General features: G+C 50.0%; 1 protein-coding gene and 1 pseudogene across 1 annotated transcript; both read left to right on the forward strand.

Annotated features, from left to right (window-relative positions):
* The first annotated feature begins 7,144 nt into the window (after positions 1–7,144).
* Positions 7,145–8,317, forward strand: LOC102763974 (annotated as a pseudogene).
* Positions 8,318–10,248: 1,931 nt separating this feature from the next.
* NHP2 (NHP2 ribonucleoprotein) lies at positions 10,249–15,017 on the forward strand. Its single transcript, XM_006762848.2, has 4 exons — positions 10,249–10,542; positions 10,634–10,703; positions 13,915–14,020; positions 14,662–15,017. Exons 1-4 carry the CDS (start codon positions 10,383–10,385, stop codon positions 14,785–14,787), a joined length of 462 nt encoding a protein of 153 aa, XP_006762911.1. The 5' UTR covers positions 10,249–10,382; the 3' UTR covers positions 14,788–15,017.
* The last annotated feature ends 512 nt before the right edge of the window (positions 15,018–15,529 follow it).

A 15,529-nucleotide genomic window follows, 5' to 3' on the forward strand; every position in this document is an offset into this window, starting at 1 on the left:
CTGCCGAGCTCCCCCCTACTATGTCTCAAATCAATTCTCAAAACAGACGTGGAAGTTCTGAAAAAGCTCTAGCGGCTGGTGCCCCCCCCCGCCCAGCCCCCAAGGTCACATTCTTATGACAGACACCTGTGCCCAGCTTGAGTCTCAGAGGCAGCCTCTGCCCAACAAAGGCAAATCAGAGATGCCCAGGACACTCTTCTGGAATCAGACCTCGATGGAATACGTGCTTCACGTACAGACCTAATCCTCCCAGTCTCCTCAGGAGCCCAGCCCGCAAGGTTTCATACAGTGGACAAGGCACAAAGAGGGGCTCAGTCTGGTTTCCTGTCACAATCCACTTCATAGCTTTTAAAACTGCACATTCCCAGGCCCCTGGGATTGGATTCTCACTTGTATATATATAGCATTCTGGCACTGGGCATTGGGGTAGGATCAGATTTAGGCCCACTGTTGTAGACCAGTAGCGGAAAAGCCTATAAAAGAGAAATGCCCGGTTCCCCTGAGAGGCAGCAATGCCTCCTCAAAATATCAGCCCTCCTCAAAAATTTAGAGCCTCAGCTTCTGGTTATGTAACAATTCATCTATTCACTCATTTATTCACACCTTGGCTTCAACCGCTATTGACATGTCCACACCCCTTTGGAAAGACTATTTTCTGAACTCTAAACCCTCAGGCATGCTGTAACTGGTTTGGCTCAGTGGATAGAGCGCTGGCCTGCGGGCTCAAAGGCCCCAGGTTCGATTCCGGTCAAGGGCATGTACCTTGGTTGTGAGCACATCCCCAGTAGGGGTTGTGCAGGAAGCAGCTGATGGATGTTTCTCTCACATCCATGTTTCTAACTCTCTATTCCTTTCCCTTCCTCTCTGTAAAAAAATCAATAAAATATATTTAAAAATAATAATAAAATAAACCCTCAGGCATAAATATCTCTACTGAACTATCACCAAGGCACCTCAACCTCAGCATGTCCCAAATGGAACACGTGACATTCCGCAAAGCCCTGACCCTCTGCTGGTGTTTTTGGCCACAGCGAATGCCTCTACATCTACCCACCTGGGCAGGCCAGGAACATAGCTGTGTCAGCCTTTCTCCCTCACCTCCCCATTGGGTCTGCCATCTAGTCCAGAATGTGCCTTCATTATTCTGTCACCTGCACTCAGGTTTGCATGACAGGAATATCAGTCAGGGTGGCTACACTGTGGTAACAAGCAGAGGTAAACACTGCAGAAGATGTTTCTTACAGATTAACAGTCCAGGGTGGGTGTCCAGGCGAGAAGCGACACCCTTCCACATGATGACCTAAGGACCCAGGCCCTTCCATTTTGTGGCCCTACCATCCCCTTGGGCCTTGTCATCTGCAGCTGGCAGAGGAAACTTGGGGAAGAACTAGTGTGGGAGTCTTCACAATCCAGGCCTGGAGGGGGCACACTCAACTTCCACTCACATTCAGCCTCACCTACAAGGGACCCTAAGAAATAAACTTAGCTGCTTCCATAAGGAAGGCAAAAACAGAGTAGGTGCCCAGTCCTCACCACAATAGGCTTTCAACAACTGCATGTTACTGACAATGAAGGGACCCACTAGAGCAGTGGTTCTGAACCTTGGCTGCACATTAGAATCACCTGGGAATCTTTTTAAAATCCTGATTTCTGGGCCTCATCCTCTGGAAATTCTGTTTCTTTGTGATGGGCTGGGGCCACAACATTAGTAACAAAGAAACAGAATTTCCGGAGGATGAGGCCCAGAAATCAGGATTTTAAAAAGATTCCCAGGTGATTCTAATGTGCAGCCAAGGCTGAGAACCACTGCACTAGAGGAAAGCTTTCCTTCCGCCTGTCATCCCTTCAGGGAACGTCACCAAGAACTTGTGCTGGGGAATATGCCGGCCTCCACCATCAGAGCCACTCTGCCCTGAGAGCTGAACATTCTCTCCAAAGGGTGAGATGAATGCTGTATCAGGGAAGCACAGGAGGAGAGGCACACGCGGGAGGCACTGAACCAAGCTAAGGACGGGGGTAGGAAGGATAAGACTTCCCTAGAACAGACAGGCACCCAGGCTGCACCATGAAGACTAAATGGCAGGGGGGTGAGGAGAGGAGGGTCCTCCAGGCAGAGACGGGAGGGAAAAGGGGGTTTGGGCAGGGAAAGCAGACTGTTTGGGAAACTGTAAGTAGCCCCACGTGATACACAGGAGCTGAGACGGTGCCATTGGGCAGGGGCTTTCCACGCCAACAACACAGGATTCCCTTTATCCACCAGAAACAGGAATCAGTGAGTCCTGGGACAGCAATAGTCCAAGGGTAGGGATGGAAAAGAGGGTCAGTATGAGACATTAAGGAGATTAAGGAGGAGAAGGCAGAACTGCCTCCATGTGTGGCTACAATCCCAACTCCGTGCATAGGGCAAGATGGGCAGTAAGGCTGGAAAGCTGGACCATAACCACCGGGTGGATGGCCTTGAATGCTAGTCCGGGCAAGAAAACTGGTAGGCAGATACTGTCTGCCTCTCTCAAGGAGAAGACCATCCCACCACAGGTGACAGTCTCTCATCTCCTGGTTCACCTGCCTGCAGAGGCATGGCCTCTTTTGTCCATTTCTTCTAATACAAGAGATGATTGCTTTCAAAGATCAGGCTCAAACCCCTCGTTAACAGAGAAGGAAACCAAAGGGCACAGGAAGAGAGAGCTCTATTCAAGCTGCTGTAACAAAAATACTTAAAGACTGAGTGGCTTATAAACAAACATTTATTTCTCACTGTTCTGGAGCCTGAAAAGTCCAAAATCAAGGCATTGGCAGGCTTAGTGTCTAATAAGAGCCAGCTTCCTGGTTCACAGAGGCTGTCTTCTTGCTGTGTCCTTACATGGTAGAAGGAGTGAGGGAGCTCTCTGGGGTCCCTTTTATGAGAGCACTAATCTCATTCATGAAGAGTTCCATCCTCATGACCTAATCGTCTCCCAGAGGCCCTACCTTCTAATATCGGCACCCCCAAGCTTCAGTCCCGAGCAGGGCTACACAACAGAAATATGATACAATGAGAGCCACAAATGCAAACACGTGTATAACATTTCCTAATAGCCACATTAAAAGAGAATTAGGGGAAAAAACGAGTATTAGACGATTAGTAAAAAGGTAAAAAGAAACAGGTGAAATTAACTTTAATGAAACATTTTATTTAGTCCAATTTATCCAAAATATTATAATCTCAAATGTAATCAACACAGAAAATTGTATTACTTGTTTTTCTGGACTACCTTTGAAACCCAGCATGGATTTTACACTTACAGCACATCTCAATTCGGACCAGATGCTTTATTTTATGGGTTTATTTGAGCTAAACTGATGACATGCCAGTAAGCAAGATCTCAAATGCTCTCCGGACCAGATAATTTTCAGTGGCTCGGTAGCCACATGTGGCCAGTGGCCACTAGATTGAACAGCACAGACATAATCCAGGGATTGGCAAACTATGGCCCATGGCCCAAATCTGGTCAGTTGTCTGGTTTTGTATGACCCTCAAACAAAGACTGGTTTTTAAAGAATAGTATTTCATGACTTATAAATTCTAGGAAATTAAAATGTAGTGTCTGTAAAAATAAAGTATTTAATTCTGTCAATAAAAGTGTATAGAAATGTTTTATCTCCTCTTATATTACGTACTTACCTCCATAATACCCTCGATTTTGCCTTTTGGTTCACACAGTAGACAATACCATCGGATCCTGTGTAGGAAAAGTTGCCCTGCCCTGTTCTAGCTCCCCCTAAACTCCAATACAGGAGCTCCAGATGTGGCTTTGGAATCAAGAGGCCCAACCCAAATCCCAGCTGCCAGGCGTCCCAGCTCTGAGATTTAGAACTAGCCATTTCCCCTTTTTGACCCTCAATTTTCTTCACTGAAAATCGGGACAGCACTCAAATGGGTGGAAAGAGGGTGAAAACCCAGCACAGGCCACGAGCCGGTCACTCATCCACTGGCCACTGTCCCTTGCTCTGCACCTCTGGCTGCAGCACCTGCCCACCGAGGCCCCTCACCTGACTCAGTATCTCCTCGGGTGACCGCCCCGCCAGTCGCCTTCTCCCAGCGTCCTGAGCCATCTCCGCCTCCTCTGGCCGGAGCCCCACATCCGCAGCTGCGGGATCACCGTGGCAGCGAAAGCCTGCATCTGCCTAGATTAGAATAACTTCCTCCCTCCCTGCCTCACCAAATCCTGTTTCCTGCAAGTTGATACCCACGCCCCGCCGGCAGGGCCACGAGGTTCTCAGCTCCGCGGCTCCGTCTCCAGACCCGACCGTAGTGCTTCCGGCACGCCCTCGGGGCGACCTGCGCACGCGCAGGGCTCGGCTCCCTCCAAGTGAGGATCAGTTCCCAGCTGGACCTGCATGGAGGTTCCAACAACTACTGTGTCTGGCCTAGTGAAGCGTGGGCCAGATGTTCAGATCCAGTCCTTTCTTTCCCCTCGACCCCCATGATAAAAAGCCTCCTCAATTCCGACACCCCACCCCTTAATCCTGCCTGCTCCCTGACTCAGCAACGCTTCCTCCCAGGCACACCCCGGCCCACCTCGCCTAGTCCTTCTGCCGGCTTCTGCCTTCCCAGAACCAGCTCCAGTCACCCTCTCCCCGCCCAGGTCAGCCAGATCACCTGCTGATTGATGTTGGTCTTAGCGCCTGGCCCACTATTTTCCTTTGTCACCTCCTGCCTATCTTTTCCTCCTTGTGGGGCACGGCTACAGTGTTTTGGCCAGGTTCAAGCCTCGGACTAATGAAAGGACAGGGTCCTCTCATTGCCATGTGCAAGTCCCAGCTGGAAGGGTAGGGCCCTCCCAGCACAATTATAGCCAACGGCTGTGGTTGTAAGCTTGAACCTATGGTCCAAACACGTGGCCCCACGTGCCTTGTGCTAGAGTTCAGGTGCATGTAGTTGAGTGAGGTTGAAACTCACGAGAATGCTGTAAACAAGGTGGTCACACCCCTACTTGCCTCCTGGCATCTGCTATAAAATAAAGACACGGCTTGTGGGCGCTGTCTCCTCATCAGGGAGCAGCATCCCAACGAGGCTCAGCTTTCATTCTCTTGTCTGTCTTTCCTCAATCCTTTCACACCCCCCACTCGGGATCACCTTTGGCCGTGCTGGCGTGGCACACCTCCTGGGGAAATGTTCCTTTTAAAATTGACCTTCTGGCCCGGCCAGCATAGGTCAGTGGTTGAGTGTCAATCTATGAACCAGGAGGTCATGGTTCCAGTCCCTGTCAGGGCATATACTGGGTTGTGGGCTTGATTCCCAGTGTGGGGCATGCAAGAGTCAGCCAATCAATAATTCTCTCTCATCAATGATGTTTCTATCTCTCTCTCTCTCACCTTCTCCCTTCATCTCTGAAATCAATTTAAAAGAAAGAAAAAAAGAATCAAACAATGAACGCATAAGTAAGTGGAACAACAAATCAACGTTTCTCTCTCTCATCCCCTTCCTCTCTATCAAATAAATACACTAAAAAAAAACGCACCACATTTTTCTGAAGTGCCACGCTGACTTTTCTAAGCTCTCAGTTTTACACAGCAAGGTATGTCCCAAGCAGTTGTGCTCGAGGAAAGTTCCATCCACCACTTGATGGTCCCTCTCCTTAGAATCTGGCCTGGACATCAGAATTCAGTTTTGGGGAGACACCAACTGCTGCTAATAAAACTAAGCAGACATATAGGGAAGAGCAACTTGACTAAAACTGGCCATACAATACTGACATAACTGGCCTAAGAATGAATTAAAACAGATTTCCAATAAATTGCACAAACTATATATAATTTTATTTTTTTCTTCTACTTAAAATCAGTTCCTAGAGTACACATCTAGCTTGATAAAATTCAATTAAAAAGCTCACCCTCAATTTAAAAATGGACAAAGGATCTGAACAGACATTTCTCCAAAGATATGCAAATAGCCAATAAATACATGAAAAGTTGCACAGCATCATTAGCTATTAGAAAAATCCAAATCAAAACCACAATGAAATACTACTTTACACCTATTAGGATTACTGTATACTAATGAAAAAGTCGGGTAACAGCAAATGTTGGTGAGAATGTAGAAAAATTGGACACTGCTGGTAGAAATATAAAATGGTACAACCACTTTGGAAAAACAGCCTGGCAGTTCCCCCTAAAGGGAAATAGTGTTACCATTTTACATAGCAAATCTATGTCAAGGTGCATACCCAAGAGAATCTAAGCATGTCAAACTCGCGGCCAGCGGGCATGCAGCCCACTGGCCGTGAGTTTGACATGCTTGAAAGCATATGTCCACATGAAAACTTGTTCATAGCAGCACTATTCATAAGAGTCAAAAGCTGGAGACAAACCCAAGTGTCCATCAACAAATGGATAAAATGTGGTATGTCATACAATGGGATGCCATGTAATAATGAGTACTGAGCATGGATGAACCTTAAAAATATTATGCCAAGTGAAAATATTATACCTACACCACATAAACCACGTTGGATCTGGCACAGATCTGTAAGACTGGTGTTAGAAATACATAATGTGGTTCACTATGGACATATTTGCTCTTGGTACTGCATCATCTAAAAACACTGACACTTGTGACCTGGCCAGGCCAAGGTTCCTACACTGTCACTATCCAGCCATGTTTCATCACCTTTGAGCTGCGGTCTAACACCAAGTCACAGTTTATGAACAGAGCACATGCTTGGAGATTAGCAGACCTGGGTTCAAATCCAGCTTTGTGTGAGATGGATGGAGCTATTCACCTGCATAAGCCTCGGGAAATAATGAGGGTATTCTTTGAAAGCAGTGGATGAGATATCACATGTAACGTGCTTGGCAAATAAACATTATTCCTTCCTCCTTTTTAAAAAAATATATTTTATTGATTTTTTACAGAGAGGAGGGGAGAGGGATAGAGAGTTCGAAACATTGATGAGAGAGAAACATCGATCAACTGCCTCCTGCTCACTCCCCACTGAGGATGTGCCCGCAACCAAGATACATGCCCTTGACCTGAATCGAACCTGGGATCCTTCCTATCCACTAAGCCAAACCAACTAGGGCTTAAATTATTTTTTATTGCTTATATAACATATTTTCATTGTTCAACTGATATATTTTCCTATTTGTAAAATTAGTTGGGGTCGGTCCCGCGGCGCGGACTTCTCTGTGGCAGCGGCGTCCTGGCTTCTTTTGCCAACATGAAGGATGTGCCAGGCTTCCTCCAGCAGAGCCAGAGCTCGGGACCCGGCGAGGCTGCCGTGTGGCACCGCCTGGAGGAGCTCTACACGAAGAAGTTGTGGCATCAGCTGACGCTGCAGGTGCTTGACTTTGTGCAGGACCCGTGCTTTGCCCAAGGAGATGGTCTTATTAAGCTGTACGAGAACTTCATCAGCGACTTCGAGCAGAGGGTGAACCCCGTCCCTGGTGGAGTTCATCCTGCACGTGGTCAGACAGATGATGGATCCTAACGTGGCGCTTACTTTTCTGGAGAAGACTCGTGAGAAGGTGAAGAGCAGCGATGAGGCCGTGATCCTGTGTAAAACGGCCATCGGCGCCCTGAAGCTGAACATCCCGGACCTGCAGGTCACAAAGGAAACCATCGAAGACGTGGAGGAGATGCTCAGCCACCTGCCTGGGGTGACGTCGGTCCACAGCCGCTTCTACGACCTCTCCAGCAAGTACTACCAGACGGTGGGGAGCCACGCGTCCTACTACAAGGACGCCCTGCGCTTCCTGGGCTGCCTCGACATCAAGGACCTGCCAGTGCCAGAGCAGCAGGAGAGAGCGGTCACGCTGGGCCTGGCGGACTTCTCGGCGAGGGAGTGTTTAACTTTGGAGAACTCCTCATGCACCCCGTGCTGGAGTCGCTGAGGGGCACCGACCGGCAGTGGCTGATTGACACCCTGTATGCCTTCAACAGCGGCAACGTGGAGCAGTTCCAGACGCTGAAGGCCGCCTGGGGCCAGCAGCCTGACCTCGCGCCAACGAAGCTCAGCTCCTGAGGAAGATCCAGCTGCTCTGCCTCATGGAGATGACTTTCACACGACCTGCCAATCATCCCGCCACGGTCTCCCTGCCACGGTCTCCCTGCCACGGTCTCCCCGCCACAGGCTCCCCGCCATGGTCTCCCCGCCACGGTCTCCCTGCTGAGGGCTCTGCCGAGGCGGGTTCTCTTGGGCAGGACTGTTCTTCCTGTGAATGCGGGACCGTGGTGTCTCCAGGGCCGCAGGGAGGGTGGGCCCAGTGTGTGGGCATCTGCCCCCCTCCCCCCACCCGTGTGAGCAGGTTCCCAGGTGGCCCGAGGGCCCTGCAATAAATGCCTTTGCCCTGTCAAAAAAAAAAAAATTAGTTGGGGTCAAAGGTTAGGATGAATTATAACCTACTTCTTTTTTTTTTTTTAATATATTTTATTGATTTTTTTACAGAGAGGAAGGGAGAGAGATAGAGAGTTAGAAACATCGATGAGAGAGAAACATCGATCAGCCGCCTCCTGCACATCTCCTACTGAAGATGTGCCCGCAACCCAGGTACATGCCCTTGACCGGAATTGAACCTGGGACCTTTCAGTCCGCAGGCCAACGGTCTATCCACTGAGCCAAACCGGTTTCGGCTATAACCTACTTCTTATTAAAATACTAAATTTTAAAAAATCTATTTTTCAATTTAATGACTGGTTACAGTTAAAATATCAATTTTTTGTTTTTGTCTTTTTATTGAATTTATTGGAATTACATTGGTTTGCAAAACCATATAGGTTTCAAGTGTACAATTCAATAAAACCTCATCTGCACACTGCATCATGTGTTCGTCACCCATGCAAAGCCTCTTCCCACCCCCATTTCTCCCCACTTACCCACCTCCACCTATCCCTCCCCCCTTCCTTTTGACTATCATCACACTGTCATCTGTGTTCACGGGCTATGTTCTTTGGCTAATCCATTCACCTTCTTTCATCCAGTCCCCGAATCACGTCCCCTCTGACAGCTGTCAATCTGTTCCATGTATCCATGCCTCTGTTTCTATTTTGTTCTTCAGTTTATTTTGTTCATTAGATTCCATATATAAGTGAGATCACATGGCATTTGTCTTTCTCTGACTGGCTTATTTTACTTAGCATAATCATCTCCAGGTCCATCAATGCTGTTGCAAAAAGTCAGATTTCAAAAGGTCAATTTTTAAGTTGGCTTAACTGTGTCCCACGGCCACCTGCAGACTTCTGAAGTCCCACATACAGGCCTGTTCTGCCACCACAAAAAAGGCAGGCCTTCCCTCCCATAACCAAAGGCAATTAATGTGTAGCAATTATCTAACTAATTTCCATGCAGTGTTCTAAGACACAGTGCAAGAAATAAGTCGGAGATATTAAGATCCACCCCAGTCTAGGCCTGCTGGCCTCCCGGTGTCCCTGTCCACTAATCCTCTATAACTGCAAACGGGAGGCCGACTTGGAACTGCCCCACCACACCCTGGAGTGCGGCGCCCACAGTGGCCGCGCAGGTTTCCTCCTCGCTCTGCTGTCTCCGTGGTGTCCTCTGTGCGTGATGCCGGGCCGTAGTGGGAACTAGAGGGAATGAGGGTGAGGGAGAGGCGGGTCTGTAACTGTAGATGAGGCGGTCATCGGGGGACCCCCTCCCGTGGGTAACATGTGAGCAGATCCCCGCGGGAGGAAGGAGCGGGCCACGGGCTCTCTGGGGAACGGCGTCCAGACCGCGGCGCTTCAGCGAGTGGGGCATCCATCGCTTGCCAGGAAAGAGAGTGTGTTAGACCTGGTGCGAGAACGAAGAAAACCGTTAGCGGCGTCAGGCTTTACCTGCACCTGGGCACCGGGGACACAACACCCAGGACCAGCTCAGGACGGGGACCTGCCCGGCTGCGCACTGTCCACCGGAGGGGGCAGATTCTGAGGCGATTTGGAACCGCAATGGGCTGACTTCGCATTCTAGCTTCCAAGTCGCAGACTCGGAGGTTTCTGCAGCGATCACATCCCCTCAGACGTGCTCGAGCTCCGAGGCAGTCCTGGTGATGCCGAACTCCCACCAGCCCCAGCGGATTCCCAAGCCCCTCCCTCCGGGCCCCGCCTCCCTCCGGGCTCCGCCCCGAGCCTCAGATTTCCTCAGGGCCCGCGGTGCTCGGCCCGAACCTCGCCCCTAATCCGCTCCGCGTGGTCTCTAGAGGAATGGCCCCACCCCTGCGGCCTAGACTCCGCCCCCAAGCTTTGTATATAACGGGTTGAGAGTCAACGATTGGTCTGAGTCCGAGACCTCGTTTCCTAATTGGCTGTGGTGTTCTGTGGGTTTCCCTGGTGCTGTGATCCGGAAGTGATTCCTGCAGCGCGGGCCGCGTGGATCTTCTGCTGGGGACTCCTTACCACTGCCGCTACGATGACCAAAATAAAGGGAGATCCCGAGGGGCGGGAGGCTCAGGCGGAGGCGTGCTCGGGGGAGCGCACTTACCAGGAGCTGCTGGTGAATCTGAACCCCATCGCACAGCCCCTGGCTTCTCGCCGCCTCACTCGGAAACTCTACAAATGCATCAAGAAAGGTGCGGTGGGCCGCGGTGGCCGGTGAGGGTGCGGGTTGCTGGACGAGGCCCGCTCCCCTCCCCTCCCCGCGACTGACTTATGTCATTGCAGCCGTGAAACAGAAGCAGATTTGGCGCGGAGTGAAGGAGGTTCAGAAGTTTGTCAACAAAGGCGAGAAAGGGTAAGAACCCCCTCCTGCTGGATTTTGCATTTTAAACGGTAATGAAGGTATCCTTACTATTTAGTAGGCGCTCGGTAAAAGTACTCTGACTCTATTAGGAGATAACCAAGCAGTCAGTAAATTCCCTTCAGCAAGCCCTCACTTCACTTACCCTAGCGCTAAGGGACACCACGGGGAAAATGAATTCCAGGGGAAGCAAATCGAATAAGCTAAATGAGTTAGGGTAGACCCCACCTTCTTTCGTTCAGCGACTATTTCACTGTCTACTCTTTTTAGGCACTGTACTATGGGGAGACGATTCCTTTAATCCGATGGTCACATCCAAAACTAAAAGTTGTGATGGCTATCCAAGAAGGAAAAGTATCCGATGCAGTGAGAGACTTCATTGCCCTACATCTTCTTTCCTGGCATTTATCAGAATCTGAAACTCATTGGCTTTGTAGTCCTTTTATCTCCCACTTAGGCCAGACAGTCAGCTCTATGAGAATAGGATAAAGCTATACCCCACTTTATCCCCAGAAGTGTCTTGTATCTTGTAGGTTCTCAAGAGATGAATTGCTGGGGAGATCTGATGCTCAGTGGGGAGTTTGACCTTGGTGGGGGTCGCTGAGATCTGAAGATACAGGAATTGAGCTTGAGCTTCATCTGGTTTAAACTCCAAGCTCTCCTTGACAAGCTGTGAGCCCTGTTGTACAAGTCATTTAATCTTCCCAAATCCCCCTGCCCTGATTTCTAACCTGGAGGTAATGAGATTTTATGTATGTAAAAACACCTTCCCCAGGAATTGGTTTGGAGGGGAGGGGCTTTGCTAGGAGAGGGTAGGCCCCAGGGCAGGAGAGGGTAGTGGCGGGCAGAAGTGCTCCCTTCTCGTGGAGCTTTGTACACCACGGTAAGTTTAGTTTTTGTACTCAGAGCTTTGGAAGGGCATTAAGGATTAAAGCCAGGGAGCATCAACTTTGGATAGGATCAGGCTCAAGAGTAGATGGGGACACTGAAATAGACTACTGTAATCTGGAAGAGGTGAAGGTGATTTTGATTAGGTTGGAGATGGAGAGAATAAAATGCTTATATCTGAGAGGACCTTTGGACATGGACTGAGGGGGTGTGGTTTCCATTTGAACGGACAAAGGGCCCACACTGAGATAGTGAACTATGGGGGAGGGGCTGGGTTTGTGTGGGAAGATCCTGACTGATTTTAGACAAGTTTTTGAGGTATCTTTTAGACTCGTGACCCCTCTCCCCAGCATGACTGTCGAAATGAGAAATGGCCAGATGGGCTACAAGCTTGAAAGAGAGAGGACCAGGCTGGAGAGAATAAATTTGGGTGTTGTCAGGACATACTAGATGGAACTTGATGCCATGACCATGGATGGGGTGAGCAAGAAGGTACTGAGTGGGCAGCCAAGGATCAGGCTGTGAGGAGCACCAGCATTTATTTTTTTTAATATATTTGTATTGATTTCAGAAAAGAAGGGAGAGGGAGAGAGAAAAACATCAATGATGAGGGAGAATCATTGATTGGCTGCCTCCTGCACACCCCCTACTAGGGATCAAGCCCACAACCTTGGCATGTGCCCTTGACCAAATTGAACCTGGGTCCCTTCAGTCCCCAGGGTGACGCTCCATCCACTGAACCAAATCAGCTAGGGTGGAGCACCAGCATTTAAAAGCTGTTCAGCCTGGCTGGTGTGGCTTAGTGGTTGAGTGTTGACTTATGAACCAGAAGGTCATGGGTCAATTCAGGTTGGGTTACATGCCTGGGTTGCAGGCTTGATCCCCAGTAGGGGACGTGCAGGAGGCAGCTGATCAATGATTCTCATCATTGATGTTTCTCTCTCTCCCTCTCCCTTGCTCTCTGAAATCAATAAAAATCCTATATAATAAAGAGCTAATATGCAAATGGTCATCACACCCTCACTCTATCACACCTTAATGGCTTAGAAACTCAACACTGGGGAGAGGAATAGGGACCAGCCAAGCACAAATGAGCTCGAGAGAGAGGAATGGGACCAGACAGGCTGTGGCCCGGGAGAGGGACAAGCTGCCTGTCCCACGGTCCCGGGTGCCAACGGCTGTGCCTGCAGCTGCAGCCCAGGTGAAGCCACCCGCCCACAGTCCCCTGTGACTGCAGCCGGCCACAGTGAAGCCAGCCTGGGTCCTGGGTGCCCGCAGCCAGCCAGAGGGAGGGAAGCCCAGGTTCTGGGTGCGGGGTGAAGCAGAGACTGTTAGGGGCCATCAGGCCAGCAGGGGAGCAGTTAGGGGAGATCAGGCAGGCAGGAGAGTGGTTAGGAGCCAGCGGTCCCAGATTGCGAGGGGCAGTTTGACATCCCCTGAGGGGTCCCCGGATTGGAGAGGGTGCAGGTCAAAGGCCGGGCTGAGGGACCCTGTGCCACATGCATGAATTTCCTACACTGGCCTTCTAGTAAATAATTAAATAAAAGCTATTCAAAGAAAAGGAGCCTGCAGAGGAAGAGAGTCCAAGAGGCAAAAGGAAAACTAGGAATATGGACCCAATACTTTAAACCAAGAGTTCTTTCCAGCTGTTTGCATCTCACAGACTCTTCCTTCTGTTTCCAGAGCTCCTGGGGGCCTTACCAGAGCCTGGCACTTTGCCAGCTAGGAGCCCCAGCTGAGGATTCTCTGGCAAGCCTTCATTGGTTCTCTGTCATTCAAGGCCCATGCTTAGTCTGGCACTCAAGGTCCTTGGGTGGGGCCCTTGCCAATCTTTCTAGCCTTCTTGTCTGCCCCTGTCCCCATTCTGGATTCCAAAGCCATCCCAGGCCGTCATCAGCCTGCCTCTGTATATCTGGTGCCATTTTAATTCTCCTCAAATGTTTTTTCTGCCCCCTGCTCCTCCATGGGCTTCCTGATAGTCATCATTCAGCTTTTTGTTCAAGTGTGGCCTCCTAACTCCTTTCTGTACTCCAAAGAGAGCTGAGCTCTTACTCCTTGGGGTCCCTCCCGTCCTTCATCTGTCCCAGTACGATAACACTTGCCACACTTGGTGGCATTTGTTGCCAAGAAATAGAGATCGCCTCCCCAGAGGAACACAGTCACCAAACACAGATTTGTACCCTTTCAGAGGTTGGGTGACCCACATTAATAACTCCTTGAGGACAGGAGCCATCTTATCTCTGTCCCAGTCCAGAGGTGGACTTTCAATTAAAAGAGGGAATGAACAAATTAGAAATGACTGTTTCTGTCATTTCAGGATCATGATTTTGGCAGGAGACACGTTGCCCATTGAAGTATACTGCCATCTCCCAGTTATGTGTGAGGACCGGAATTTGCCCTATGTCTATATCCCTTCTAAGACGGTAAGGAGCACCCTCAGCTCTGATCTTAGTCAGCACTAGAGGAGAGGGTCTGGGATGGAGTCTCGCGGCAGGCCATAGTGGAGTGAACCTTGGAGTGAAGATGGGTCTGGGTAGATTCTTGGTTCAGCTGCTTCCTAAGTAGGGGACTACTGGTAAGTTACCTCTCCGCACTTACATTTCCTTGTAAAATGGGAATCCCCTCCTCTGTGGCCTATAAGAATGAAACAGAACGTATATGTGGACATGCTCTGTCAGCGAACATGCTGCACCTGTGTTTGTCCTGTTAGGTGGGTGCAGTGCTTTAGAGGGGGTGTTTTAGGGATCTGGCTCCTTATCCTCCCATAGCAGGAGCCAGGCCTGGGGCACGGAGTGGGGGATGGCAGGAAACTGCCTAGGGACAGCCCCGGCTGGGCTGAGCCCTTTCACAGTTGCCATGTGGGAATGTAGGCCCAGTTTTGCTGGACTACTTGAAAGTTTTCTGAGTGTAAATGATGGCAACCAATTTTAACTGTTTTAAAAGATATTGCTGACTGAATAGCACAGGTCTGTCTGCCAGATGAGGCCAGTGGGTCATACGTTTGTGACTCCTTGGCATACAGGTCGTGCGGCCTTTTTTCCAAACAGCCCTTTTTCCTCTGCAGGACCTGGGTGCAGCCGCAGGCTCCAAGCGCCCCACCTGCGTGATAATGGTCAAGCCCCACGAGGAGTACCAGGAGACCTATGACGAGTGCCTGGAGGAGGTGCAGGCCCTGCCCCCGCCCGTGTGAAGGACTTGGGCAGCAACCTGGGCCCCTGCTCCAGAAGCTGTGGGGCTGGCAGGGAGCCAGCTGGCTGCCCTCTGCTGCTCACACTCACAGCATCTCCTAGTCTTCTGAGGCACGTATTTTCTCCAGGCAGCTCCAACCGCATCTTCTCCATCAGTGTTATTTCCTGTTGAGTTTCCTGGCAGTTTCAAGAATGAGGTGTGAAGGAAGTAAATGCTAAGACTAAAATGTGATGAGTCTGTGGCTGGTTTTTCTTCTTCTCTTTAAATATGTTTTTATTGATTTAGAGAGAGGAAGGGGGAAGAGAAAGAGAAACATTGATCAGTTGCTTCATGTACACACCCCAACTGGGGATCAAATCCACAACCTGGGTACGTGCCCTGACCAGAACTTGAACCAGGGACCTTTTGGTGCGTGGGACGAAGCTCAATCAACTGAGCCACACCAGCCAGGGCTCTGTGGGTGTTTTTTAAAGCAGCAGCTGCTAGTGGAGCAAGGAGTTGGTGGGCAGGAAAGACTGAAGCAGGCTTTCTTGCCAGAGGACCCCAAGGACTTTAAGAGTGTTCAGTGCTAATGCCTGGCTGCCAGGGCTGGTGCTAGACTCTAGCTGAGAACAAACTTTGCCGCTCACTCCCGAGCTTTCACTTCCCTAGTAGGTGGAAGCGACAGATAAGGCAGCTGAGCCCAGACCCCATGGCATGAAAACCTGTAGCCTCTGCTAGGGACACTCCCATCCCTCTTCTTC

The sequence above is a fragment of the Myotis davidii genome, unplaced genomic scaffold (assembly GCF_000327345.1).
Source record: "Myotis davidii unplaced genomic scaffold, ASM32734v1 scaffold438, whole genome shotgun sequence".
NCBI lineage: Eukaryota > Metazoa > Chordata > Mammalia > Chiroptera > Vespertilionidae > Myotis > Myotis davidii.